The following is a 27,761-nucleotide window of genomic DNA, read 5'->3' on the forward strand; positions in this document are numbered from 1 at the left end:
TCGGTGGATACACACTTCTGAATTAACAAATTACTTAAATGACCTTTATCTAGATGTTATTAATATTGAGACACTGAATGTGCTAATGTTCTCTAACAATATTAATCCACAATATAAATAAGCACAACACTTTAATTCAAGTCAGAAGGGAGCAATGGGCACAACAGCAGCAGTAATAGTGCCATTTCAACACATCCCTACAACTGTTCACATTCCTAGAAAATCACAATGTCCCATCACTCGTGAGCTACTTTTAGAAAAGGGCGGCGAGCTTCAGTTTTGGAGAGTGGGAGGAGTCAGAAAAAAGTGAGTGTGTGTAATCACAATATTTGAACCCGGAAACTCTGGTATGGTGGAGGCACGGTGGATCAGCTGCTAACGTGTTGGCCTCACAGTTCTGTGGACCCGGGTTTGATCCCAGCCCCGCCTGTGTGGAGTTTGCATGTTCTCCCCGTGCCTGGGTGGGTTTTCTCCGGGCACTCCGGTTTCCACTCCGGTTTCCTCCCACATCCCAAAAACATGCAACATGGACACTCTAAATTGCACCTAGGTGTGATTGTGAGTACGACTGTCTCGAAATCATATGTATCAACTTTCATAAGTTTGTTAAAATCAGTAGCAAAATTTCAAATTGTCATATCATAAATGATAACGCTGAGATGTCACAAGCATTTTTGTGTTACCATGATGAAAAACCCATTACCCCCGATTTCTGATTCCAAAACGAGTTCATAAATTTCATATGCAAATTTGATGAGGCGGTTAAAGATTTTTATAGTTTCACAGTCATAACGGCCCTCCGAGGGGAACCGTAAGTAAAATGTGGCCTGCGGCAAAAATGAGTGACACCCCCGCACTGGGACAACGTGCCGTCCTCTTTAGCGACAATGTCAAATGAATAAATAACAGCACCACCTGCTAAAATGTGTACACAAGGTTTATAGAACAAACAATTGCATATATGTCACAACTGTCAACAAAATAACCCAGAAAACAGCAAATTGAGCACAATAACAGTCAATCAAGCAATTGCCAGATGACATACAAATATCCCTAGTTGCATAGAAAATGAATGCTTTGCGGCGGCGACATTATTTTTCCCCTCTTGGGCCCAAAAAAGACAAAAAACCCAACCGGAATGCAGGTTGACGCATCGCAGCGAAGCATATTTTGCAGTTCACAAATAGCATGCAAAGATGCCCCTAGTGGCAGTCAATAGCATGCCGAATAACAGTCAAGCGATCTGATTGGATGCTTTGAGGTGACTTCGTTGCGTCCCCTCCTCCCCAAAAAAATAACTAAATCCGCTGTGACTGTCTGAGTACTCCCGGTGCGGAAGAGTCTCCTTTCGATTAACGCGCATGTGCGTATATTTTGTAACCTTCCGGCCAGTGCTTCATCGTGTGCCATTCGACAACTTGTCGCCGAGCGTTCATGTTCGCTATCGACGTCTCAGTAAGACGAACACAGCGAACGTACATATAGGAGACTTTTTAGCACGGGGGAGCGCTCAGACCGTCACACCAGCCAGTCTGAAACATCCCCATCCATACGTCAACATGTGCCATTCCACAACTTGTCTCAGAAAGACAAACACAGCGAACGTACATATATGTGTATATCTTTTTATCAACTTTTGTTTTACGGTTAGGATATAACATGTATTAGCTCCCTCTATGGAGAAGAAGGGGAACTATGAGACCGGGGGATTTCCCAGTAGGCGTCTGCTACGTACTCCGAGTTCCCCTGTTAGTAACGCATGCGCATTCATCACAAGGAGACTTTTCAGCACGGGGGAGGGCTCGGACCGTCACACTGGGTTCATGCGTCATGCATGTCATAGAAACCAGGAATTTAGTTCTTACAGAAGTAACCTCGAACACTTGAACTACTGAAACAAAATCCTACTTTTTTCCACTTGTGACTCGAGATGTTATTATTAAAAATATGTGCTTCCTAAAGTAGTAGCCCTTTCTCTTTTAGACGCCGTGACTCAAATAATCAAAAGTTGCGTTGTTTGCTGGAACAAATAAGTGGCTAACCTCAAACGCCAATTGTTCCTTTCAGGACTTCAGCTCTTGCACGACGATACTGCGTTTCCTCAAATAACATCCTCTGCTCGTTTCAAATAAATGCACCCCCCTATTGACGTTTTAACAAAAAAATAAGATAATTATTCAAACCGTTGCCTCTCCTCGAATAAATAAACCTGAAATAAACGCCTCCTATCTTCTGTGGCGTGGATGTCATCTAACATTGGGTTACAAAAAAATAAATATTTTTTTGTAGCGGTAAGCTGAATGTTTTTTTCAACTGATTTTGAACAATTTTGCATGACTGAATCCAAAAAACGGCATCTTTTTCTCTTGTTCAGGTCAAGTTTTTATGGAAAGTAGTTAAGTTTATTTATCGAGCGTTACAAACTTTTTTTTACTGTAAACTGCACAGTAGAGTACGTGTTAACTGTAAATCTAAATTGTCATATTTGTTCAAAATTTAGGACATGAACCTCAGTTTATTTGAATCTCTTAAATGAAAATATCTGTACATGTAAACAAAATCATGTGATCCAAAAAAAAAAATGAATGAGCAAAATCAATGTGATATTTGGATTCAGCACATTAAAATAGTATGAAATTAGATTTAAAAAACAAACAAAAAAGATAATAAAATTGTTGTTGACCAGTGTAGTGATCTGATTGCAGCAAAATCCCACTTTCGCTGGCATTTGCCAGAAAGGCAAAGGTGAAAAATTTGTGGACTATGTAGATATATTTTTTTAAACGACTCTGATGCTCTAATTTTGGAGGGTCTCCGTGTGAAAAGGCTCCAGATTAAGGCACTTTGCATCGGAGTTAGCGCTCAAGGGAATGCTCAGGTGCTGTGTAGCCACAGGATTTGCTCACGTAAATTCAAACAAGCCAATTGCGTTGACGCTGTCCCTTTAAGAAAGTCCTTAGTCCCATTAAAGGCACAAGTGACGTTTACAACATGCGCAAGCCGTCAAAGTCGATACGTCTAACAGGGGGCACGACGTTAGCGCTGCTCGCCGTCCTCTTGGATCTTCATCACCATGTCGTAGGACGGGGGAGGTTCCATGGTCCAGGGAGGTGGAGTGGACGGGGGGGCCGGTTCGAGGACCTGTTCGAGGGCCGGGGTGCCGCCGACGGAGTCCGTTGACATCTCGCGACGAATTCGGTCCAACCTCCTGAAAACGGAGACGTGACAAACAGTCAACGAGGTGTTGGTTTAGCGTCCAATCTAAAAAAAGTCACCTCACCGCAACCGAATACATGAAAGTGACGGATTTCCTCAAATTGTAGCTTTGATTTTATTAGACTCTGTACTTCAATTCATTGTCCAAGTGCATAAGTCATAAGCAAATAAAATGAAATCGCCGATTATTCATTTTGATATCTTACTTTATATCCTATAGGAAAATACCGTAGTTCCTCAATCAGTAGCTTCAGCTCAAATTAATTGCCAGCTACATCCTCCTGAACAAATAAAGATCTCACCTCACTTATAGGCATGAAGCCAATCATATAAAAAAATTATATATATGTATATAATTTATTTATTTATTTTTTTAACCCAACAGTTAACCAATGTACTGTAATTTCCCGCCTATAAGCCGCGACTTTTTTCACACGCTTTCAACCCTGCGGTTTATGCAGTGATGCGGATAATTTGTGCATTTTTCTAACGGCCACAAGGGGGCACTTGAGTGGAAAAGGTAAGAGTGAGATCGGTGGGATATATGTGCCGAGGAAGTGGTTTTAGTGGTCTGGCCCTGTAAGCGGTGCGCTCGCGTGTTACTGGTGTGATTTTTATGTTTTGTTTTTTTAACCAACCCTGTTAGTGCGGCAGCGCTAGCGTTAGTGTTAGCACGGGGGCGCTAGCGTTAGCATTAGTGCGACGGCGCTAGAATTACCGTTAGCATGGCGGCGCTAGCGTTAAACTCTCTGTGTACCATCATTCTTTGTAAATATCTCGTTTCAATGTGGGTTTCAATGCGGCTTTTACACAGCTGCGGCGTATGTATGTTCCAAATGATATTTCTTTTACAAATGTACTGGGTAAGGCTTATAACCACATGCGCTCTGTAGGCCAAGAATTCTGGTAGTTGTGTGAATAGTGCTTCCTGAAGTACTTCAGAGATAGAGAACAGAGCACGTCTTGTTTAGTGTCAGCCCAGACCACGTCGATGGAACGTGTCAATGAGCAAGGCATATAAATGCGGCCCTCTTATTCACACTGTCGTCTTCTGACAGCCCTGAAACACGTCACAAAATACACGCTAAGACATGCTGCACGATGACAAGTACAACATGAGGTACACTTGAGCATCAAATCTGATCACCTGAGGCCTTGAAGTTAATTTTTTTTTTTTTCCTCTCCCGCCACTGTTGCTCGTGGCTTCCCAGAGTTGCTCACCACTCAGCATTTTTCACAAGCCACAATTTTGTCACTGTGTAATAGAGATTAAGTGATGACAGAGATTTAACCTGATTAAAATACATTTATCTATGAGGAGATGGGGGAAGTCTGACGAAAAGAAGTGGCATGATAATTTTTCACAATAAAAACACAACCCGCCAAAGTGAGGTTACCTGCCAGTGCGAAAATTCCAAGCCCTGAATACAATATTACTGTAATCAGACATGTGATTTTTCCATTTATAGACAGAATTCAGTCTTTTTCAATTGCTAAAATTGATTTAAAAAAAAAATATCTAATTTTCTGCAATATTCCGACCGTAACCCGTGCCAGAATCCACACTCATTCATTTTCCGATCCGACTTTTGCAACCGAGGCGGACGCGATACCGAATGAATTTGTAATTTTTTGGGGTAGGTTAAGTGTTGTGTGTGCACCTAAATAATGACCAATCATATTGTGTACATTTTGAAAGTAGAATACCATTTATTTATAGATGTACTAAATATATTTCATTTATAATACAATTTATAAAACTTGCACGTTAACATTGGCGATCATCCTTTGATCGTGCTTGCAGCCCCCAGACCCCTGGCTATTTTTCACACGGTCAAATCACATGACTGTCATGTGCTGTAAATAAACTCACAAAAACAAATAATAATAATAAAATAAACTCACCCAGCTTAATGAGCCCTTTGGATAATCAGATATGTTTACTATGTGTTTACTCTTATCGCGGTGATAAGTTAGAGTTTCTGTTTAAAATACTTAAAAATTTGATTTGAATGCTTCTGTTTGTGTTGATTTTTATGTTGGTAAAATGCTGCAAACCCTGGAGCTTCAGGGGGCTTTGAACCCCGTGTCCCCCCCGCCTCACTTAATAGCCAAGCGCCTCAACCTCCTTGAACAGATCAATGCCTGACCTCAAATAAACGACACCGATTTTTCTCCTCGAAAATTCAGATCCTTATACAGGGATACTTGAAAACAGTATAAATAATGGATGAGGACTGTTTCGTGTTTGCTTACAGGAGCTTTGGCAAAGGTATTTGTGCTGGAGCGCGCCCTGAAAGTTATTATTAGATGACTGATACTAAAGCGTCAATGTCTTTGCAGCACACACACACACTTTGCATGCAGGGTGACCAGGTCAATGTACAGGAATCAATCAGTATTATTACCGCAGCAAAGGCAGAATTTACACAATGTTTAGCAGCGATTTCATAATATAGTATTATTTTTTTCTCATTTATGCTCCTTCTAAATGGTAAATAAAACACTACAGTTTTTGTTTTTTTTATTTTTGGACACAGTATAGTGCGGAAACATTTGTCTTTTTTGGTTGGGTGCTGGAACGGATTAATGGCATTTCAAGGCATTTCCATCCATCAATTTTCTTTGACGCTTATCCTCACAAGGAGTGCTGGAGGCAGGGTACACCCTGAACTGGTTGCCAGTCAATCATAGGGAACATGGACACAAACAAACAATAGCACTCACAATCACACCTAGGGGCAATTTAGAGCATCCAATTAATGTTGCATGTTTTGGGGATCTGGGAGGAAACCGGAGTGCCCGGAGAAAACCCACGCAGGCACGGGGAGAACATGCAAACTCCACACAGGCGGGGCCGGGATTGAACCCGGGTCCTCAGAACTGTGAGGCCAACGCTTTACCAGCGGAGTCACCGTGCCGCCTCAAGACAGAAAATTATTATAGCGATAAATTAGTCATGAGCCTGGCCATGGAACGAATTAAAATGCTAATGTACTGTATACTGTGTTTGAAAAACTAATATATTCATTTTTAAGTCAGAATTCACCCCCATGATGACAACATGAAGAAGTATTTTTGATCCATCCATCCATTTTCTTCGCCGCTTATCCTCACAAGGGTCGCGGGTAGTGCTGGAGCCTATGCCAGCTGTCAACAGGCAGGAGGCAGGGTACACCCTGAACTGGTTGCCAGCCAATCGAAGGGCACATCGAGACAGGCGCACTCACAATCACACCTAGGGGCAATTTAGAGCGTCCATTTCATGTTGCATGTTTTTGGCATGTGGGAGGAAACCGGAATTGTCCAGAGAAAACCCACGTAGCCACGGGGAGAACATGCAAACTCCACACAGGTGGGGCTGGGATTGAACCCGCGTCCTCAGAACTGTGAGGCCAACGCTTTTGCAGCTTATCCACTGTGCCGCCTCAATGCAGAAAATTATTATAGCGATAAATTAGTCATGAGCGTGGCCATGGAATGAATTAAAATGCTAATGTACCTATGTATACTGCTTTTGAAAACCTAATATATTCATTTTGAAGTCAGAATTCACCCCCGTGATGAGAACAAGAAAAAAAAAAGTATTTTTGACATTTTTAAAAATATTTGAAGTGAAACCTTAATGTCTATCTGGAAAGTATAGCAAGCATTTTTTTTTTTAATAAAAGTAAGTGAAGTTTCAAGCTTGTTGACGGAACGAAATGGACTAAACGTTGAAGAAGTGAAAAGTTGTTTTGTTTACCTTTGTATGGCCAGCGACTGCTGCGGGCTGAAGCGCGTCCCCGTGCGCGGGTGCAGCAGGAAATGTCCCGGCACCGCCGCCTGCAGGTTTTTCATGGCGACGCACAGCACGCTGACCAGGAGGCCCACGCCCCCGATCCCCAGGAAGAACCCCAAGACGGCAGCAGCGATGCCGGGCAGAGGCGCGCACAGAGCCACCAAGCCGCCGGCCACCATCAGCAGGACGGCCAGGAGCAGCAGCGCACCGTGGGGCAGCGGCATCGCCGTCGTCCCGCTCCTCCTCGCTCGCCTTCCTCAGCCAGTCTGTCGCGGAGACGCGTGAGCTTCTTCAAGCATCTCTTCGAGGTAAAAACACTCCCATGCCGCCGCCTCTCCCTCCTCCTCCTCCTCCTCCTCCTCCTCCTCCTCCCCCCTCAGGGGGAGAAGCCCCGACGCGTCGCCGCCTGGGGAGCGAACATATCCGGGTTGGCGTCGCAGGCTTGACGGCGAAAAAGAACCGGGACGCTCCGCTCTGCTCCGCTTTGTGGCTCGAGCAAAGAGGAAGTGTGTTCTTTTTTCCTTTCTTTGTCTTTTTGTTTTTTTTTTTTTTAACACGAGGAGGGGTTTTCTGTGACGAGACCCGGGTGGGCTGGACGTTGTCACCATGTTTGCGGCACCTTTTTCTAATTATTTTTTTTCTTCTCAAACTTTTATTATAAGTCGTACTGTTATCAATTCCAAACTCAATGAAAACAACTATTAGACATGAACTCTTTGGGCTCTAAATATATGACAAAATAAAGTTATAAATATGTATTATGCAATCAAAGCTATCCTAAAGTTTCCAACTCAACAATTGAATTTATGATTAGGACATGGTGTCCAATTTACGGCCTGGGGGGCCATCTGTGACCCGCTGTTCATTTTTTTAAAGACCCACAGCATGCATTAAAAGTATGATTTGACACGGCCAGTAACGCTATTTATATATTTAAAAAAAAAAAAGGGGCAGAATGAAAAGTGCGTCAAAAAAGTCCCCATCGGTACAACAATCCTGACAACAGAAAGCTGGGATGAACAATGGATAAAAAGTCCCCACACCCCCTTGTTGAAAAGCCAGGTTTTGTTATACAAAATAGAATATGACACAAAGAGAAATAATTTCAAAACTTTTTACCATTGACTTGATCGAAAAGTTACAACTCAAATTGGGGCTGGGTAATTAGTGTTTAGGTGTGCAAAGTTAATTTTATTTTAAAATGTATGCTTATGGCTGGCGACACGGTGGAGCAGCTGGTAAAGCCTTGGCCTCACAGGTCTGAGGTTCCGGGTTCAATCCCGGACCCGCCTATGTGGAATTTGCATGTCCTCCCCGAGCCGGCGTGGCTTTCGTTCCTGGCACTCCGGTTTCCTCCCACCTCCCAAAAACATGTAACATTAATTGGACACTAAATTGCCCCTAGGTGTGATTGTGAGAGTGACTGCTCTATGTGCCCTGCGATTGGCTGGCAACCAGTTCAGGGTGTTGACTGCTGGGATAGGCTCCAGCACTTCCCACGACCCTCGTGAGGATAAGCGGCGAAGAAAATTGATGGATGGATGGATGGATAGTTTTTATATTGTTTAAATTTGTCACTGCTTGCTGAAAGGGTTGTGTATTAATTTCCGATTATTTGTTAACGTTAGGTTTAAGCTTGCGGTCCAGAGCCATGAAGATAACTTATCCAAGGCAATGTGGAAGTTTTAAATACACGTGTAATTCTCCTACTTCCAGAATTAGTTCGTTAAAGTTTGAAAAAAGCACATTTTCCACCTTCATACATTTTGTTTCCTCCTTGTATCCAATATGAACCGAACTGTAATTCTGAAACAAAAGTAAATACAAAACTGATTTTGTAATTTATTGGCGAGTTTCTATGGTTCTCCTCTTACTTTTCTTCTCGATTTTGTGACGACGTGATAGTTTGCACAATTCCAACATGATATTTGCTTGCACAATGTTCATGTTTGACATATGTAAGGCCTTTGAACCACCATTTTAACACATTATTTACGTCCCGTGTTTGGACAGGTGCGCCATTTTGAGCCGTTGCATTGATGCAGATGTTCCTGGAGTTCAACACGGAGCGCTGCAACGGCTACGTTCATCCCGGCATTGTTTGGATTGCCCGAGTAAGTGAATATCTTAAATTAAGCTGCAAGTGTTCAACGTGACACAACGTCCTCTCCTGTTCCTCACGCCGTTTGTTATATTTCACCCTTGTGACCGGAAACGTAACTGGGAGAGGATGTGAAATTTCACTACTCGATTATTCATATCAACAAGGCTGCTGCTACAGACAAAAATGTGAAAATGTCATATTGTGGTAATAGCAACCAAAGGTGATGAAAGTCATGAGTATTCTTGTGAAATTGAAAAAAACAAATGTTACATTGAAAACACAAAACTAGTAAACAAAATACACTATGAGATTAAAAAATATATATAAAACATTTCATTTTTTTTAAAACATTTTTAAAAATATAAGAGAGAAAATCCACAAATACAACAAAATAGGGAAAGCATTCTAAAAAAAAGCCCAAGATCTTTCAGCAAAAATATAAGAAAATGTCAAAAAATAAAATATTACAGAAACATCATAGACTGCACAAAATGCAAAGATTTGAAAAAAAAATGCAACAAAATTACAAAAATATGATGTAAAAACACTGGTATAAATAGGTATCTAAAACCAATTATAAAAAACAATATTGCAAAAAATCCCCAAACTAGAGAAAATAATACACAGTGTAACAAAATACAATAATATTGAAGAAAAAATATAAATATATGACACGAAATAAGTCTATAGGGAAAAATAAAAATCATGAAGAAAAAGCTACAGTATTCCAATTAAAATATAAAGAAATATAAAAGATGTTGGACTAATATAAAATGACACGAAAATCATATATTGCACAAAATGGAAAAATGTTTGAAAAATGCAGCAGAATTACAACAAAAATATGATGTAAAAACATTGGTATGAATATCTAAAAACATTACAAAAATCCCCAAACTATAGAAAATAATACACACTGTAATACAATACAATAATATGGAAGAAAAAAAATGTATGACACAAAATAAACGTGTATAGGGAAAAAATGAGGAAAAAGTTACAATATTCCAATTAAAATATAAACAAATATGCTACGAGATGTTGGACTAATATCAGATGAAAAATCGAATCTTCTTTTCCTTTCGCCTTGACTTGTTAGCGCGTCATCCTTTTCTATGCTACCACATCTCCTGGATCTTCCTCTCCAACACCAACTGCCCTGATGTCTTCTCTCACTACATCTTTTTTCAACCTCTTCTTTGGTCTTCCTCTCGCTTTATTGTCACGCAGCTCCATCCTCGTCATCCTTCGTATCCATATATTCACTCTCTCTCTCTCCTCTCAACATGTCCAAGCCATCAACGTCTGCTCTCGCTAACTTTGGCAAGGAAGCATATGTCGCTTGCAAATATCCTAAGTCTCGTCTCTAGTACTCTTTCCCATAACTTCATTGTGTGGCTCATCAACTTTATTCCTCTCTAGTTCCTCCCCTCCTCAGTCATCTTCTCACCCGTTAGAATTCTGTTGAGCAAGTTGATTGAACCCCCCCCCAAGCCAGCTTTCCAAAAAATGGTTCCATATCTCCACTGGAATGTCATCAGGCCTAGGTGTCTTTCCATTTTCCATCCTCTTCTTTGGATGTAAAATATAGCAAAATAATGTAAAAGTACAACAATATTGTGGAAACATAAAATCATGCAACATTTTACGACAGAAGTATTGCTAAATAACCTTTTCTCTCCTTGAACCAATGGAAGGACGCTTTTTGGATTACACCACTCGGGAGCAACCAACAGAGGGTGCAATCCATCCAGGCCCCAACTACTTTGGCGCTTATATTTTAAAATGTCATTTGACATATTTTTCTATTATATTTCCCTTGCAAAAAAAAAAGCAAGTGCACTATTTTTAAAACTAGAAGTCAAAAAATAAGACAACCAACAGACTGCAATGTCCCATCGTACCAATAATCATTATTTTATTCAAATGACGTAAAGACTTTTACGCGTACAGACACGTTCAAAATCTGTTGCATCGCTCTTTCTTTTATCATTTTGCATTACAAACCCATAAAAACATGCATATGCCGGGCTACATATGTCCACATAAACTTAATGCATCGCCGTCATGACGTACTGTGCCTCATCTGGATTTATCTTCATTTGTTGTTGTTGTTTGAAATAACCCTCACCACAACATTTAAAATACTTTAAAATCAACAACCCCATTGTCCGATGTTACATCTCAAAACATAAAAATAGGTCGAATAAAAATAAATCACAAAATATAACAAAATGCATATGATACATAAAGATGAATAAATATTAAATAAAAATCCAAATGAAAAAAAAGACCGATATACATATACGCCATTTAGTATAAAATCCTAAAATCTGTCATTTATTTGTATGTATAAAATAATCTAGCAATTGATATGGAGCAAAAAGATGGAAACTAGCACTAAAACTAAATGTTTTAAAGTTATTCAACTTTGTCTAATGTTTAATATGACAATACCGTGGCATCTAAACAGGGGTGTGTAGACTTTTTTTTTTGGGGGGGGGGGGGGGTTCTAATGTCATTGTGCGTGGGTGTGAATGCGTTTGGTTGTTTGCGTTCCTGTGACTGGACCCCGCTTGTCACCTCAAAGTCGGCTGGGATAGTCTCCAGATCACCTAATCGAAGAAAAGCACTCTAGAAAACGGATGGATGGATCTCTTTCCTTTTTTTCCCTCCATTTTTAAACCTCGAAGCTGATCTCTCTGGAGCGTCCGAAGAGCGGCTCGGCGGCCAGGTGCGTGTCGGAGTAGGCGCGGCGCAGGTGCGTGGAGCTGCACGTGGTTTTGATGGCCACCTCGTAGGGAGGCGGCGGTCCCAGCCAGGGGGGAGGGTGAGGCGGCGGACTGAAACCGCCGGGGTCCATGGGGGGATAGTCGAACTCCTCCCCACGAGCGTTGTGCCTTTGGCGGTCCAGAGTCCTGTACGGTAACAGAACAGAAGATTGGATGCACCTATCTATCTATCTATCTATCTATCTATCTATCTATCTATCTATCTATCTATCTATCTATCTATCTATCTATCTATCTATCTATCTATCTATCTATCTATCTATCTGTCTGTCTGTCTGTCTGTCTGTCTGTCTGTCTGTCTGTCTGTCTGTCTCTGTCTGTCTGTCTGTCTGTCTGTCTGTCTGTCTGTCTGTCTGTCTGTCTGTCGTCTGTCTGTCTGTCTGTCTATCTATCTATCTCTATCTATCTATCTATCTGTCTGTCTGTCTGTCTGTCTGTCTGTCTGTCTGTCTGTCTGTCTGTCTCTGTCTGTCTGTCTGTCTGTCTGTCTGTCTGTCTGTCTGTCTGTCGGCAAATACAATTTTTTTTTCAGGCGCCGTGAGGTCACATGATGCACTTTTAGAAAATCAAAAGATGAGTGTATACTAATGGCTAATAATGGCTCAGACCTAATACGTTCATAAATGTTTAAGCAATACGATAAAAAGACGTTAAATATGAAATAATTGTCGAAACTTGTTTTCATCATATCATGGGAGTACCGGTTCTGACAGGGCCACCACATCATGACTCACGAGATTTAAAATGTCTGACCTTGAATTAGCTCAGCAGCATAGAAAATGAATGACTAAATCCAATTTGCACCTTTACTGAACTTTCAGTTCTTCCCTAACAAGAGTTCCTAGAACCAAATAGTCCCTGGGAACCATGCTGTTTGAATTTCCACCGAACCTGAGAGTTTAGAGTAATTAAACCGTTGAGTTAATTAGCATTCTGCAACACGGCCCACCCATCAAAAGCTAAGTACCGTAATTTCCGGCCTGTAAGCCGCGACTTTTTTCACACACTTTCAACTCTGCGGTTTATGCGGTGATGCGGCTAATTTGTGCATTTTTTTTTTCTAAATGCCGCAAGGGGACGCTCTAGCGGAAATGGTAAGAGTGAGACCAGTGGACTATATGTGCCCAGGAAGTGACTTTTACCAGTCCGGCCCTGTTAGCGCTATGCTACCTTATTACTGGCATGTCTCAATCATTTTTAGCGGTATGTTTTGTTTAACCGGCCCAGTTAGTGGGGCATTAGCGCGGCGGCGCTAGTGTTAGCATTAGTGCTGCAGCGCTAGTGTTAAACTCTCTGTGTACTGTCTTTCTTGGTAAATATCTCGTGTTTGAATGTGGGTTTCGATGTGGGCACTTGTGGCTTTTACACAGCTGCGGCGTATGTATGTACCAAATGGTATTTCCTTTGCAACTGTACTGGGTGAGGCTTATAACCAGGTGCACTCTGTAGGCCGGGAATTACGGTAATCAGTTTCCTGAAAAAGTTCCTGCAGTGGAAAAGATGTTTGTAGACTGCCAAGATTTGAAAAATCCTTATATTTGTAACAGGCTGGGGTTTGATCGATTGTTTGATCTTCTTCTTCTTCTTCTTTTCCTTTCGGCTTGTCCCGTTAGGGGTCGCCACAGCGTGTCATCTTTTGCCATCTTAGCCTATCTCCTGCATCTTCCTCTCTTACCTCAACTGCCCTCATGTCTTCCCTCACCACATCCATAAACCTTCTCTTTGGTCTTCCTCTCGCTCTTTTGCCTGGGAGCTCCATCCTCAGCATCCTTCTACCAATGTACTCACTTTGATACGTGCTTTATTTCCTATAGTGCTAACTTTTAGCAACTATCAGTTTTGCATGTGTGCTTTTTATGGAATTTACAAACTACTTTCTTCAGGGATTTGATTGGCTGCATTTGCCTTGAAGCTCGGCGCTGTCGCTTAGGCATACTCTCGACAGCATGCGAGTGCATTTCCATGTGCACTACTTTAGAAATGACGCTAGTCTGAAATGATACTTTTTTTATCCATCCATTTTCTTAGCCGCTTATCCTCACAAGGGTCACGGGAGTGTTGGAGCCTATCCCAGCTGTCAACAGGCAGAAGGCAGGGTACACCATAAGTGGTTGCCAGCCAATCCCAGGCCACATAGAGACAAACAGTCAGTCTCACAATAACACCTCGGGGCAATTTAGAGTGTCCAATTAATGTTGCATGTTTTTGGGATGTGGGAGGAAACACGAGTGCCCGGAGAAAACCCACTCAGGCACAGGGAGAACATGTTTCCTCCGGGCACTCCGGTTTTCTCCCACACCCCAAAAACATACAACATTCAAGTTCGACACTCTAAATTGCCCCTAGGTGTGATTGTGAGTGCGGCTGTTTGTCCCGATGTGCCCTGCGATAGGCTGGAGACCAGTTCAGGGTGTACCCTGCCTCCTGCCCGGTGACTGCTGGGGTAGGCTCCAGCACTCCCCTTGACCCTCATGAGGATAAGCGGCTAAGAAAATGGATGGATGGATGGATGGATGGATGGATGGATTGAGCTCATAGTCGCCTTTGCATTATCACAATCCCCTAACACTGCCCTCCCCGGTTGTCATGGTAATGAATGTCATACTCTGCTTTGGCCTCATAGTAAAGTGGAGGGGGGTGAGCCATCGTCGGTGGGTGGGTTTGGTGGTTAGCGAAAATCCCTGCGTAAACACCTCCACCCTCTGTAAAATTGCCTATAGATACTACCAGATTTCAGGATGTACACTTCCTCCTGCCTGTTGACAGCTGGGATAGGCTCCAGCACTCCCACGACCCTTGTGAGGATAAGCGGTTAAGAAAATGGATGGATGGATGGATGGATGGATGGATTGAGCTCATAGTCGCCTTTGCATTATCACAATCCCCTAACACTGCCCTCCCCGGTTGTCATGGTAATGAATGTCATACTCTGCTTTGGCCTCATAGTAAAGTGGAGGGGGGTGAGCCATCGTCGGTGGGTGGGTTTGGTGGTTAGCGAAAATCCCTGCGTAAACACCTCCACCCTCTGTAAAATTGCCTATAGATACTACCAGATTTCAGGATGTACACTTCCTCCTGCCTGTTGACAGCTGGGATAGGCTCCAGCACTCCCACGACCCTTGTGAGGATAAGCGGTTAAGAAAATGGATGGATGGATGGATGGATGCTGCAAGATAGCACTGCACCCCTTATCAATTAGATGGCTATGGGTAGTGTTGAACAGAGGTCAAGAAGAATTAGTCGAGCCTTCGTGGGCCGCATAAAATAATTTTGAGGACCTGAGCTTGCCCTTCGGCCTTGGATATGACACCCGGCACTGTGGCCTAAACTAAAGCCACTTCCTTCCTTCTTGAGCACTTTCGTGCGCACGGATTGATCTAAATTTGAAAGTAAAATGAACCTTCAAAACTCACCCCGGCAGATACGCCGACTGGGACTCCGGGAAGCGATTCCCGTCGTGGGCAAAGAGAGCATGGCTGCTGTAGCCGGCAAACTCGTTGTAAGGGTAGTGAGGGCAGTCGGGGTCGAACTCCTGCTGGTTGTAGCTGGAGGGGCTTTTGCTGTTCATGGCCCAGAAGAGGCCCAGGATGAGCATGACCACCCCAAGCACCACGCAGCACAGGGAGAAGGGCTGCAGCCGACTCTGCGACGAGGCCAGGAAGGCGGTGGAGCCGCCGGTCACGATGAGGAAGGCGCCGATGAAGATGGCGCCGTGGTGCAGGGACGGCATCCTCCCGACTGCGAAGTCAGCGCCGAGGCCCGGCGGACGGCGGTGTCACTCTGGTCCGGACGGGACGGAGCTCCCCATGCGCTCGGAAGGTGATCAGACATCCACGTAATCCTTGAAGAACCCCCCCCCCCCCCCCCAAAAAAAAAAAAAAAAAAAAAACCTCACTTTTTCATCCCCGTGAACGGAAAGTAGAGAAAGAAGTGAAACTCCGTCTTTGGGAAGGGTGCTCGAAGTGACCTTTTCGTACGTTAAACGAAGATCTTTGTCTGCAGAGCGGGCTGATGTGGACGAGGCGTGTGTTTGTCATCACAGCGGATGGACGAGAAGACCGACGAGCCCATTAAGAAATCTTTACTGGCGCCCCACCCTCCTCTGTCTAATGTGTCTGAAGGGTACCACTTGAGTGTGTACATGTGTGCGTGTGTCCAGGAAAATGATGACATGGAAATTGGGTTTATGCCTGTGACATCAATTACAGAAATAAGAGCACATGTGTGGTAACTATTCCAATAACAGTGATGATGGCTCACAAACAATACATATAGGGTGTCCACAAAGTTATGTATTACAAAAGCAATTGGTGAGATACATGAATCAAATTGGTTTCTTTATTTACTTGATAAAAGCAACATCCATCCATGCATTTTCTGAGTCGCTTATCCTCACGAGGGTCACGGGGAGTGCCGGAGCCTATCCCACCTCTCGACGGGCAGGAGGCGAGGGTACACCCTGAACTGGTTGCCAGCCAATCGCAGGGCACGTGGAGACAAACAGCTGCACATGCAATCACACCTAGGGGCAATTTAGGGTGTCCAAATAATGTTGCTTGTTTTTTGGGATGCGGGAGGAAACTGGAGTGCCCGGAAGAAACCCACGCAGGCACGGGGGAGAACATGCAAACTCCACAGAGGCGGGGCCGGGATCGACCCCGGGTCCTCGGAACTGTGAGGCTGACGCTTTACCAGCTGATCCACCGTGCTGCCATAAAAGCAACATCTAGACTTTAATTAAAACTACTTTCAGGACCATCCATCCATCCATTTTCTGAGCCGCTTATCCTCATGAGGGTCACAAGAGTACTGGAGCCTATCCCAGCTGATTTTTATTTAAACTTCAACTAGTTTAACTTGAGAATTACATCGAATTTGGTGTTTAGAATTCACGAAAGAATTAAATCAGGATTTCAAACGGAATAATCAATTGAAAATAAATATAAATATAGATGCCGGCGGTACGGTGGGTCAGCTGGTAAGGCATTGGCCTCACAGTTCTGAACACCCGGGTTCAACCCCAGTCCCGCCTGTGTGGAGTTTCCATGTTCTCCCTGTGCCTACGTGGGTTTTCTCCAGGGACTACGGTTTCCTCCCAGATCCCAAAAAGATGCAACATTAATTGGACACTAAATTGCCCCTAAGGTGTGATTGTGAGTGCGACTGTTTGTCTCCATGTGCCCTGTGATTGGGTGGCAACCAGTTAAGGGTGTACCCTGCCTCCTGCTCGTTGACAGCTGGGATAGGCTCCAGCACTCCCCGTGACCCTCGTGAGGATAAGCGGCTAAGAAAATGGATGATCGATACCTAATTACACTGCAATAATGTTTAAACAAAGTGCAAAATTGGGAGTATATTGTTGAAAGCGATACGAAACATGTTGAAGAATTTAGAGCAATTATGATAAAAATGTTAGTATTCACAAAATATGTTGTACAATATGTACAGAGTCAAAATTTTGCAGTATTTTTCACACACAGTGGAGAGTTGTTATATTAATAATGAATGGTGTAAGATGTTCTAGTGCAACATTAACAATAAAGACGTGGGTTCTTATTAGTTTATCAGTCGTACATACATTAATTCCGTTTTTTCAAATACGAACTGGATAAAAACATATTTTGACACTTAAGTGGAGCCATGAGGGTGGGATGGTGTGACCGAATTCCTGCGCTGAGATTGGTCGAAGTTCTGTGAGACTGCCGAGTGACGATTCGCCACTTTCACTCCCTCGGCCAATCGGAGCGAGGCGTTTGCGCTTGCTTCCGCCTCTACAACGGGCATCCTCCAATGGGTGTCTACTAGCGAGCGCCACTCACCTATCAGTGCGGTAGGGTGACCGGTGCTCGCTGCTGTTTGGCTTTTTTTTTTTATTTAAACAAACTAATGTCCGTGGAAAGTCTGATAACATTTGTGTTAAAAGACTAAATCTCTTATATCATATACAGTCATAGAGCACGAGTGGACACGATGGAGCCCCTGCTCTGGGTCGCTTTTTGGGCAATTTTGCTGCTCCTCCTGTGGGTCCGCGTGAAAGGTGTCGACTATGTGCTGGTTCACCAGCGGTGGATGTTCGTGTGCTTGTTCTTGCTGCCTCTGTCCGTCGTGTTCGACGTGTACTTCTACGTGCGAGCTTGGCTCATCTTTAAAATGTGCTCGGCTCCCAAACTGCACGAGCAGCGCGTGCGTGACATCCAGAGACAGGTGAGCAACTCCGGCGCATGCGCAGTAGACCAGGAGGGCCAACCAGAATACAGTTTAATCGTTAGGCTAAGTATTCATATTTTGCTGCAAAATTACTTGGATTTCTTTGTACCACCCACCATCATGACTAAAATTAAAACAAATGATGCCAGCGATTGTGGCAGCTGGCAAACCTGAATAGGACAAGCCAAAAGTCACAACAGAATCCACTAGTGTAGTAGGCCTATGTGTTCATCAAAAATGAGTGACTACACCCTCCGCTATTTCTGACCCGCTTTCAGGTCCGCGAGTGGCGGAAGGAGGGCGGCAGGGGCTTCATGTGCACAGGCCGACCCGGCTGGCTCACGGTGTCCCTGCGGGTGGGCAAGTACAAGAAGACGCACAGGAACATCGCCATCAACATGATGGACATCCTGGAGGTGGACACGAAGAGGCAGGTGGGGAGAAAACGTGCCCATAAATAAAATTACGCCGAGAGGAATTCAGAGATTTGTGTGCAAATACTTCGCAAGCGCCTCTGATTAAACCTTGAAAGGCTTTTGCGACCACATAATTTCCATTGTTTATTTTTTTCTTCCTCATAGATTATTGGTCACGATTGATGAAATTTTGATTTATGTTGGTGTCAATTTTTTAGATTACAGACTTTTGAACGGCGGGGGTGGAGATTATATCGTTTAGACCAGGGGTGTCGAACATGTTTTTTTTCGCAGGCCACATTGTTGTTCCGGTTTCACTCAGAGGGCCATTATCACCCTAAAACAAAAATATTTAGTCATCATATTTACATCATCAATTTATGAACTAGTTTTGGATCAGAAATCAAGGCTAATGTGTTTTTCAACTATTCACGTTTGGTAACACCAAAATGCGTGTAATATCTGAACTTTATCATTTCTGATATATGACCATTTGAATTTTTTTGTGCAGATTTTTACTAGAATCACGGAATTTGACACTTTAGATTTGGCATCGCGGGGCCCCCGAGCCGCGGTTTAGACGCTGACAGATCTTAAATTTCATGAGATTTAAATGGGAAGTTTCGCATGACGTTCCTCGTCATTTGTTTGGCGTTCAGGTCGTGCGAGTGGAGCCCCTGGCCAACATGGGTCAGGTGACGGCGCTCCTCACCTCCATTGGCTGGACGCTGCCTGTGCTCCCCGAGCTGGATGACCTCACCGTTGGTACGTCGCATTAATTTCTCTGGAACCGTCACAGGGTGGGAGGGGGCGGGCCAGTCTGCCCATCCATCATCGCTTCCTGTTTGGCCTCGTCCCTAATACTATTAGAGGAGCGACGTTGGAACTGCGCAGATAAAAACCAGGGCGGAAATGGCCGAGGAGTTGGAGGCGCCCTGGGATCGGGTTTCGTAATGGATTTCCTGATGCCATAAACTGCACATCAACGCGGCCTAATGTTTTCCCATCAGACCGCCGCGCATTCGTTTACGCCGATGTGCGTGCGGCGAGCAGCATCTGTTTGTTGTGCAGGGAGAAATTAAATCACGCCACGTTCTCCCCCTCGTCTGGCCCAGGTGGCTTGGTGATGGGCACCGGCATCGAGTCGTCCTCGCACATTCACGGCCTCTTCCAGCACATCTGCGTGGCCTACGAGCTGGTGCTGGCCGACGGCAGCTTTGTGCGCTGCACTGAGGTGAGACGGTGTTTCAAAATTTCAATCAGTTCCCGGCTCCCTTGATACAATTCCAGCACACTTTTTGCGATAAAACGGGTCACTTTAAGGTCGTCCCGTCTCATGCAATTTAGCCACTACACACCCTGACCCCTCGAATGCAGAGCCGAAGTGAGCTGCTACTTTTGAGCTCGTGCGCGTGACGTCACCATTTTCACGGCGCCATATTTGAGGTCAAACATTGCTGCTCGACAACAGACAAGACAGATATTCAAAGAGGTAATTTTATAGAACGCCAGCTGAAAAGACCAGAAAAGATCGATGGATTTCGACAGTTAAACGTGATGGATGGTGCCCAGCCAAATACACGCGACTGTGTAGCGATCACTTCATTTCAGGTAGGAATTATTTTTCTCAATCTCTAATTCCCAAGAAGTATTTAGAATGCCAAGGTAGCTCGTTGTTGAACAATGCGTTTAAAAAAAAAACCAAAAAAAACGACAGGGAGTCATTGCCAATGTACACGGAATTGTGTTGTGGCCACACGTTGAACTTCAGTCAACGTCTCCCCGACAAACTTTTTTTTCTTTTTTAATATGCATTCTTCTCAAATGAGTCCAATGCGTATTTAAAAAAAGAAAATAAACCATCGGTCACAGTGATGTTTACGTAGATTAACATGTGGCCACAACACGCTTCCGTGTACAGGGGCTGAAGTCTATCCCAGCGGTTTATTTTCTTTCTTTTTTTTTTACACATTGGACTCATTTGAGAACGATGCATATTTAGAAAAAAAAAAGCCTGTCGGGGAGAGGTTTACCGAAATTTAATGTGTGACCGCAACTCGCTTCCGTATACGGAGGAGCCAACTCTGTGTCTTTTTTTTTTTTTCTAATCATAATTGATGAATGCGAGTTTGTGTAAAACCAGGGATCATTTATTTAAATATCAGTATTTGTATTGTAAAAATCTGAGTCAGTCCATCACTATGTGGGATTTAGTCTTGGTTGAGAACAGATCCAGCAACAAAGTATTTGTATGCGTCCAGACATTTCTACGCTTTCAAACTCTTCCGTGTAAATCTCGACGACTTCCTCACCAGATCCACGTGTAGATCCAGTTGTCCAAGACGAGCGGAAGCGGGTTAACAGTCCACTTTCTTATCGCCGAAAACATCGACTTCGGCATTAAATATGGGTCCAGTATGCCAAGTCTCTCTCCTTTTTCCACGTACCTTCGTTTTTTATCACCTTCTAAATGTTTAACGGTGTCGGACAAAACTCTGGGAGACGTATTTTAGTGTCGTCTCCAACCGACTTTGATTGACCGGCGGCATGGCCAGTCACGTGACTTCGGTGACGTAGGTGCACGAGCTCTATTTTATAGTGTGATGGGGAAAAAAGAAAAAAAAAAAAACGAGAACGCCCTGAGAAGTGACTTTTGGGTTTTTCTTGTTTGGGGTAGGCACAGCCAGTCATTCACATGATTTGTTTGGCATAGACGTTACGCCAGATGCCCTTCCTGACACAACCCACCCATTTTTATTTGGCCTGTGGCCTGACAATAGCTGGGTATTATCACACTGATTGGGAATCAAACCCGAGCTATCTGCGTGGAAAAAAAGCAGCACTCATTACACTACCAAAGACGGTAAAAACACATCTATGATATTATCCATTTTCGATCAGCATGCGCCTCTAAAATATCATTATTGACCACCAGGACGAGAACTCCGACCTCTTCCACGCGGTGCCGTGGTCCTGCGGCACTCTGGGTTTTCTGGTGGCGGCCGAGATCAGGATCGTACCCGCCAAGCCGTGGGTGAAGCTGCGCTACGAGCCGGTGCGAGGCCTGGAGAACATCTGCCGCCGCTTCGCCGAGGCGTCCCGAGACAAGAGGAACGCTTTCGTGGAGGGCATCCAGTACACGCTGGACTCCGCCGTCATCATGACGGGCAGCATGAGCGAGCACGCCGAGCCCGGCAAGGTAAAGCCTGCCGGCGACAAATGACACCAAGTGACGTTCGCGAAAATTATTATTGGCATATTCATGATGAGGCGGCTCAGTGTCGAACCCGGACCCGCCTGTGTGGAGTTTGCACGTTCTCCCCGTGCTTGCGCCGGTTTCCTCCCACATCCCAAAAACATGCAACATGAATTGGACGCTCTAAATTGCCCCTAGGTGTGATTGTGAGTGCGGCCGTTTGTCTCCATGTGGCCTGCGATTGGCTGGCAACCAGTTCAGGGCGTGCCTCGCCTCCTGCCTGTTGACAGCTGGGACAAGCTCCAGCACTCCCCGTGACCCTTGTGAGGATAAGCGACAAAAGAAAATGGATGGATATTCAGGGTATTACTAAAAGTAGCATTTTCAAAATTGCAGATCCATACCGAAAGCATTATAATACGTCCTCAGCAGACTTTTGACTTTAGAAATTGTATATAGCAGCCACCAAAGTGCAGTTTCACATGTGCGTCGTGAATTTTATTAAAAAAAACTACTGTAATGTAGACGGGCTTGGCCCCTATTAAAAGTTGTAATAATGGAATACAATTATTTGACAGAATAAACTCTTTTCTGTTTCAAATGTCAATGAAAGTACATTTATGGGAACATAAACAGTAAAATTATGTTTAAGATGTTTTCCATCAAGCTACGACATACAGTAAGAAATGAGTGCCCAAATATGAGCAATTACAAGAATATGATTTAAAGAAAAATTTTAAGAGGCACGGTGGATCAGCTGGTAAAGCGTTGGGCTCACAGTTCTGAGGTCCCGGGTTCAATCCCGGCCCCGCCTTTGTGGAGTTTGCATGTTCTCCCTGTGCCTGCGTGGGTTTTCTCCAGGCTCTCCGGTTTCCTCCCACATCCCAAAAACATGCAACATTAATTGGGCACTAAATTCCCCCAAGGTGTGATTGTGTGGCTGTTTGTCTCTATGTGCCCTGCGATTGGCTGGCAACCAGTTGAGGGTGTACCCCGCCTCCTGCCCGTTGACAGCTGGGATAGGCTGCGGCACTCCCTGCGACCCTTGTGAGGATAAGCGACAAAAGAAAATGGATGGATGGATGATTTAAAGTCAAATTGTGAGCTGGAAGTATTCACAAGGTTCTCTCAGGGGCATTTCCACGTTTTCTAAGCAGACAGAGCAGGTTGTCGTTTTTCAAGTACATGCAGCAAATCAGCCAGAGGCGTCTTGCAGTCTGAATGCGGAATGGTTGTGTGACCGCATTTGAGGTGGAGTTCCGGAATCTTCCAAAGTCTCCAGTATTATTAGAAAACATTTTCTCGATAGTAGACTGAAGGGACGCTTGCGGTCCATCCGGCACTTTTACTCACAATCCTTGAAACAGCCACACGCTCTCCAAACATTTTACTTAAGTGCGATAATTCAATTAAACTGTTCTCTTTTCATCACCTTCTGTTCTGTCGCGACTCTGCATCACACATCTTGGCACTCATCAGATCAATCGAATCGGCTTGCACTTCAAACCCTGGTTCTTCAAGCACGTGGAGGGGTACCTGACGGGCGGCCAGGTCGGAGTGGAATACATCCCCCTCCGCCAATACTACCACAGACACACACGCAGCATCTTCTGGGAGCTCCAGGTATACACACAAACACTCACACACACACACAAATTGGCCTGTCATCATCCTCCATTTCCAACTGCGCATACACGTCGCTGCCCATGAAGCCATTAAGCTCAGTGCACGCGGTCTGGTGCAATCGGTTAATGGCGTGTTCAATTATGCATTGCGCCGGTCTGACACGCGTCCATCTGCTGGCCTCGGCGGACGCCGTCTGCCGGGTTTGAAAGCGACGTCACGAGAGGCTGACTCGGCGAAATCGCGAGGCGGTATCCGCTTCTCTGTGTGAAGCTCGGAAAGCTTTGTGACGTTCCACGAAATGGCGTTTTGTCATTTGAGCTCATGTTTACGTGACAGAATGAATACCGTAATTTCTGGCCTTCATAGCGCACCTGATTATAAGCCTCACCCAGTACATTTGTAAAGGAAATACCATTTGGTACATGCATAAGGTGCACCTATGTAAAAGCCGCAAGTGCGCACTATAAGGCGCACCTAAAAGCCTTTAATTTTCTCAGAAGTCGACGGTACGCCTTTTTTATGGAGCAATATTGAGCCCTTAGTGCAGCTCCATCTAATGGATGCATAACGTAACCCCACCCTCTACTGTAGCATCTATTCTATGTGCCTTATAATGCGGTGCGCCTTATTTATGAAAAACATTTTAAAATAAGCCATTCATTTAAGGTGCGCCTTTTAACGCGAAAAATACAGTACATTGAAACACGAGATATTTACGCTAACGCTAGCGCAGCCATGCTAACATTAGCGCCGCCATGCTAACATGGCTGGTGAGAAAAAAAAAACCATACTGGTAAAAATCACAGAGACACGGTAGTAACAAAGAAACACTGTACACAGAATGAGTTTTCAAAGTTTTAATACCTTAGCTTACCTTAACTTAGCTACATCACAGTAGCACGAACAGGGGTGGTGGGAAAAAAAACATACTTAAATCACTGAGCGGCAGCCGTACCACACCGGAATCATGCTAGCGCGGCGCTCACGCTAGTGCAGCACTAACAGAACCGGTAGAAAAACAAAACAAAACATACCGGTAAAAGTCACTTCCTCGGCACATATATTCCGCCGGCCTCACTCTTACCTTTTCCGCTCAAATGCCCTCTTGCAGCTGTTAGAAAAAACGCACAAATTAGCCGCATCACCGCATAGGCCACAGGGTTGACAGCGTGTGAAAAAAGTAGGGGAAATTACGGTACTTTATTTTGGATACTCACTTTCCTTGCATCATTTGAAAGCTGCTTCAAGGTAGCTTACATCATAAATCGGCACAAAGCTATAAGAACATCAACGTCTTCTTTCATTTGTCTGTTTTCGTGTAATTCCGAGAGTACCACACGGCTAAAGGTAGTTAGAGATTCTTTGCAGTTTAACTCTCTTCTAAATGTAGGCATTGTTTTTTTTTTTTTTTTCATATTTGAAAACTAAACAAAAAACCACGTGGTGTTGCGGCAACGTAACACTAGCAAACGCCCACGAGTCCGGACAGATATGATATGATATGATGTGGCGGTGCTTGCGATATACATCATGATTCTCAGCTCAGCAAGGGTAATCTAACCATTATATATTAATTTGTAATATCAGATGTGACAAATGTGTGTCAAGTGCGCCAAATGCCGCATGGCAGGAATCACCGACGAGCATATTTGAGATTTGAATCATTGATGATACTAACTAGAAAACAATAGGCTTTATTATTTTTTTTTAATGTGTGCTGGTATATTTTATTTCTTTGTTTGCAAACCTGTCTAGAAAAGTTCAGTGTTTCAGTTTACATATTGAAATTTTTCATGAAACATGAAAACTTGTGAAGTTGTTTGGTCGAATTTTGTTCAGTTGTGTGTGAATGCTTGGAAGTTTTGAGTAAGATTACAACGGTAACTGAAGTAGATAAATACTTTTATTCATATTAGTTTGTGGTTCATTTGACTTAATGTTGCTGCTGTCCAATTACAATATTGAGGAGAAAAAAATAAAATTACGTTCCAAAAACCTGAAGCCCGACTGGCTAACTTGTTACCCCGAGTTGACTCATGGGCAAAAATAAGTCACAGTTGTCTCTCGACTAGGATATTATCCCGTTTGGCAACCACCCGGTGTTCCGCTGGCTCTTGGGATGGATGGTCCCCCCCAAGATCTCCTTGCTGAAGCTGACGCAGGGAGAAACCATCCGGCGGCTGTACGAGCAGCACCACGTGGTCCAGGACATGTTGGTGCCTATGAAGCACCTGCAGTCGGCCATCGCGCGCTTCCACGAGGACATCAAGGTTTGGACTACAATGTTTCTACGGACCCGGCCCGGGACGATTATCCCGTGTTATTGATTCATTCGAATGCGACTTTTGATTCCCTCTATTTAAATTTAAATCTTAAATGGGCAGAAATGAATCTGCGCGCTTACCCTTGATGCTGACAGTTGCACCTCCCCATGGAAGTGTGTCGAATGTAAGGCATTGCTACGGACTTAATTCTGAATTCTTAAAGCTCCACTGTCATGCCTGTAAACATTCTAAAATAGATATTGTCATGAAAAATACATATAACATTATTCACTTCAATGTCTATACGAAAAAATCGACATGCACGTAGAGCGCGTCATCCATGTACAAAGTTGCGTAAGTCTCGTTCGGCATCCAAGTGGTCACCATATTGGCTGCAACGTCATCAGCAGATGTTACAGCGGGACATTCGCCATTGCACGGAATACGGAAGCACTTTTCGAAGAAGAGAACATCTCACAATCGAATGAAGTGACTGGTACAATAATACCCTATTGTTTCGAGCCATATTTAGATGATATGCGGATCACTTCTAACTAACAACAGATTCCCCGACAGTATGTAGCGTACTCAGGAGGACCCATGCCGGGCGGGGGGGGGGGGGAGAATTGATCATTGGGGCCGACACGGAAGCCATTGCCGGTGAGCCGACGCGCAAAGTGGGGTGCCAGGAAACTGGTGGCCAGTGTGGGGGGGCCCCGGCCAAACCACCTCTCCGCTCAATTCACCTCCGCGTTGGGGCCAACGCCGGGCCCACGAGGCCGGCTCGGCCTTGTCAACAAGGTTTATGTATCTGAAAAAAACTAGATGGGGGAAAAAAAAATGTATTTTCAATGATGGCAGCCGTTTTTTTAAGTCCATCCATCCATTTTCTTTTGTCGCTTATCCTCACAAGAGTCATGGGGAGTGCTGGAGCCTATCCCAGCTGTCAACAAGGCAGGAGGCGGGGTACACCCTGAACTGGTCGCCAGCCAATTGCAGGCCACATGGAGACAAACAGCCGCACTCACAATCACACTTAGGGGCAATTTAGAGTGTCCAATTAACGTCGCGTGTTTTTGGGATGTGGGAGGAAACCGGAGTACCCGGAGAAAGTCCACGCAGGCACGGAGAGAACATCCAAACTCCACACATGCAGGACCGGGATCGAACCCGGGTCCTCAGAACTGTGAGGCCAACGCTGTACCACCTGGTCCACCGTGCTGCCCGTTTGTTAATTGTACACCGTAAACAAAGCAAGTGGAAAAAACAAAATCCAATTTTTGTGAAAAAAATCAGTTTATTTTAAGGCTGTATTTGCCAGGTTGGCACAGACTTTTGAAATAATACTGGTGACTTTTCTGCGTTCAGGTTTACCCTCTCTGGCTCTGCCCGTTCCTCCTGCCACCTGGCAGGGGCATGGTCCACCCCAAAGGTGAAGAGGAAGAGCTGTACGTGGACGTGGGCGCGTACGGCGAGCCCAAAGTCGAAGATTTTGAGGCGACGGCATCGACGCGGCGGCTGGAGAAATTCGTCCGCGACGTGCACGGGTACATCTCTCGTGATTTCGGCTGCATTTACACCGCATTTGCCTCGTAATGCCAAAACAATACTAATGATAACATGGCAATGGAAGCTTCGGATCGGAATGAAGCCTTTCTCAAATTTCCAACTGGTAACTTTTCAGGTTCCAGATGCTCTACGCGGACGTCTACATGGACCGGGACGAGTTTTGGGAGATGTTCGATGGGCAGCTGTACCACAAACTGAGACGGGAGCTCGGCTGTAAGGACGCTTTCCCGGAAGTTTACGACAAAATCTGTAAGGCCGCCAGACACTGAACGCCCACAGCCGCGGGCCGTGGCAGGTTTTATGCCGCGTAAAGGAACGCCAAGTTGTCTTAATAATTGCGCCACGCGTCTTTTCACTTTCATGTTTCATCAAAAGATCTTTCTAACTGTAAAACACAGTGTGCCTTTTATGTGAAAAGTAATCACTTCAATCGCACTCTATCACTACTTGGCAGATCGACAAACATTATTTTGGGGATGAAAAAACATTTTTCTATCATGTTTTTTTGCCAAACATTGTTCTTATCAATAAATATGTTTCTGTAGTTTGGTTTGTATGTTGGTCCTTTGAAATTAATGTGTTAAAAAATG

The 27,761-nt window shown here is 44.3% G+C and overlaps 3 protein-coding genes across 5 annotated transcripts; 1 reads left to right on the forward strand and 2 right to left on the reverse strand.

The window, feature by feature from the left end:
• Positions 1-227: 227 nt before the first annotated feature.
• Positions 228-7,221, reverse strand: si:dkeyp-51f12.3 (uncharacterized protein LOC107988041 homolog). The gene is made up of 2 exons (XM_061825886.1): positions 6,962-7,221; positions 228-3,208 (listed from the first exon to the last, which is right to left on the reverse strand). Exons 1-2 carry the CDS (start codon positions 7,219-7,221, stop codon positions 3,037-3,039), a joined length of 432 nt encoding a protein of 143 aa, XP_061681870.1. The 3' UTR covers positions 228-3,036.
• On the forward strand, positions 7,171-27,715 carry dhcr24 (24-dehydrocholesterol reductase). Of its 3 annotated transcripts, XM_061825857.1 has the most exons (11): positions 7,212-7,305; positions 7,378-7,503; positions 9,011-9,111; positions 18,379-18,534; positions 19,176-19,281; positions 19,632-19,750; positions 21,452-21,715; positions 23,192-23,335; positions 25,411-25,608; positions 26,971-27,149; positions 27,287-27,715. In XM_061825857.1, the coding sequence occupies exons 3-11, from the start codon at positions 9,037-9,039 to the stop codon at positions 27,438-27,440; spliced, it is 1,395 nt and encodes a 464-aa protein (XP_061681841.1). In that variant the 5' UTR covers positions 7,212-7,305; positions 7,378-7,503; positions 9,011-9,036; the 3' UTR covers positions 27,441-27,715. The 3 variants fall into 3 exon arrangements, with proteins under 3 accessions (XP_061681840.1, XP_061681841.1, XP_061681839.1); XM_061825856.1 differs by lacking the exon at positions 7,378-7,503 and having other exon boundaries at positions 7,171-7,305; XM_061825855.1 differs by lacking the exons at positions 7,212-7,305; positions 7,378-7,503; positions 9,011-9,111 and adding an exon at positions 17,503-18,097.
• si:dkeyp-51f12.2 (uncharacterized protein LOC100151460 homolog) lies at positions 11,677-15,739 on the reverse strand. The gene is made up of 2 exons (XM_061825700.1): positions 15,307-15,739; positions 11,677-12,019 (listed from the first exon to the last, which is right to left on the reverse strand). Exons 1-2 carry the CDS (start codon positions 15,621-15,623, stop codon positions 11,782-11,784), a joined length of 555 nt encoding a protein of 184 aa, XP_061681684.1. The 5' UTR covers positions 15,624-15,739; the 3' UTR covers positions 11,677-11,781.
• Positions 27,716-27,761: the final 46 nt, after the last annotated feature.

The sequence above is a fragment of the Syngnathoides biaculeatus genome, chromosome 7 (genome assembly GCF_019802595.1).
Source record: "Syngnathoides biaculeatus isolate LvHL_M chromosome 7, ASM1980259v1, whole genome shotgun sequence".
In the NCBI taxonomy this organism is placed as follows: Eukaryota; Metazoa; Chordata; class Actinopteri; order Syngnathiformes; family Syngnathidae; genus Syngnathoides; species Syngnathoides biaculeatus.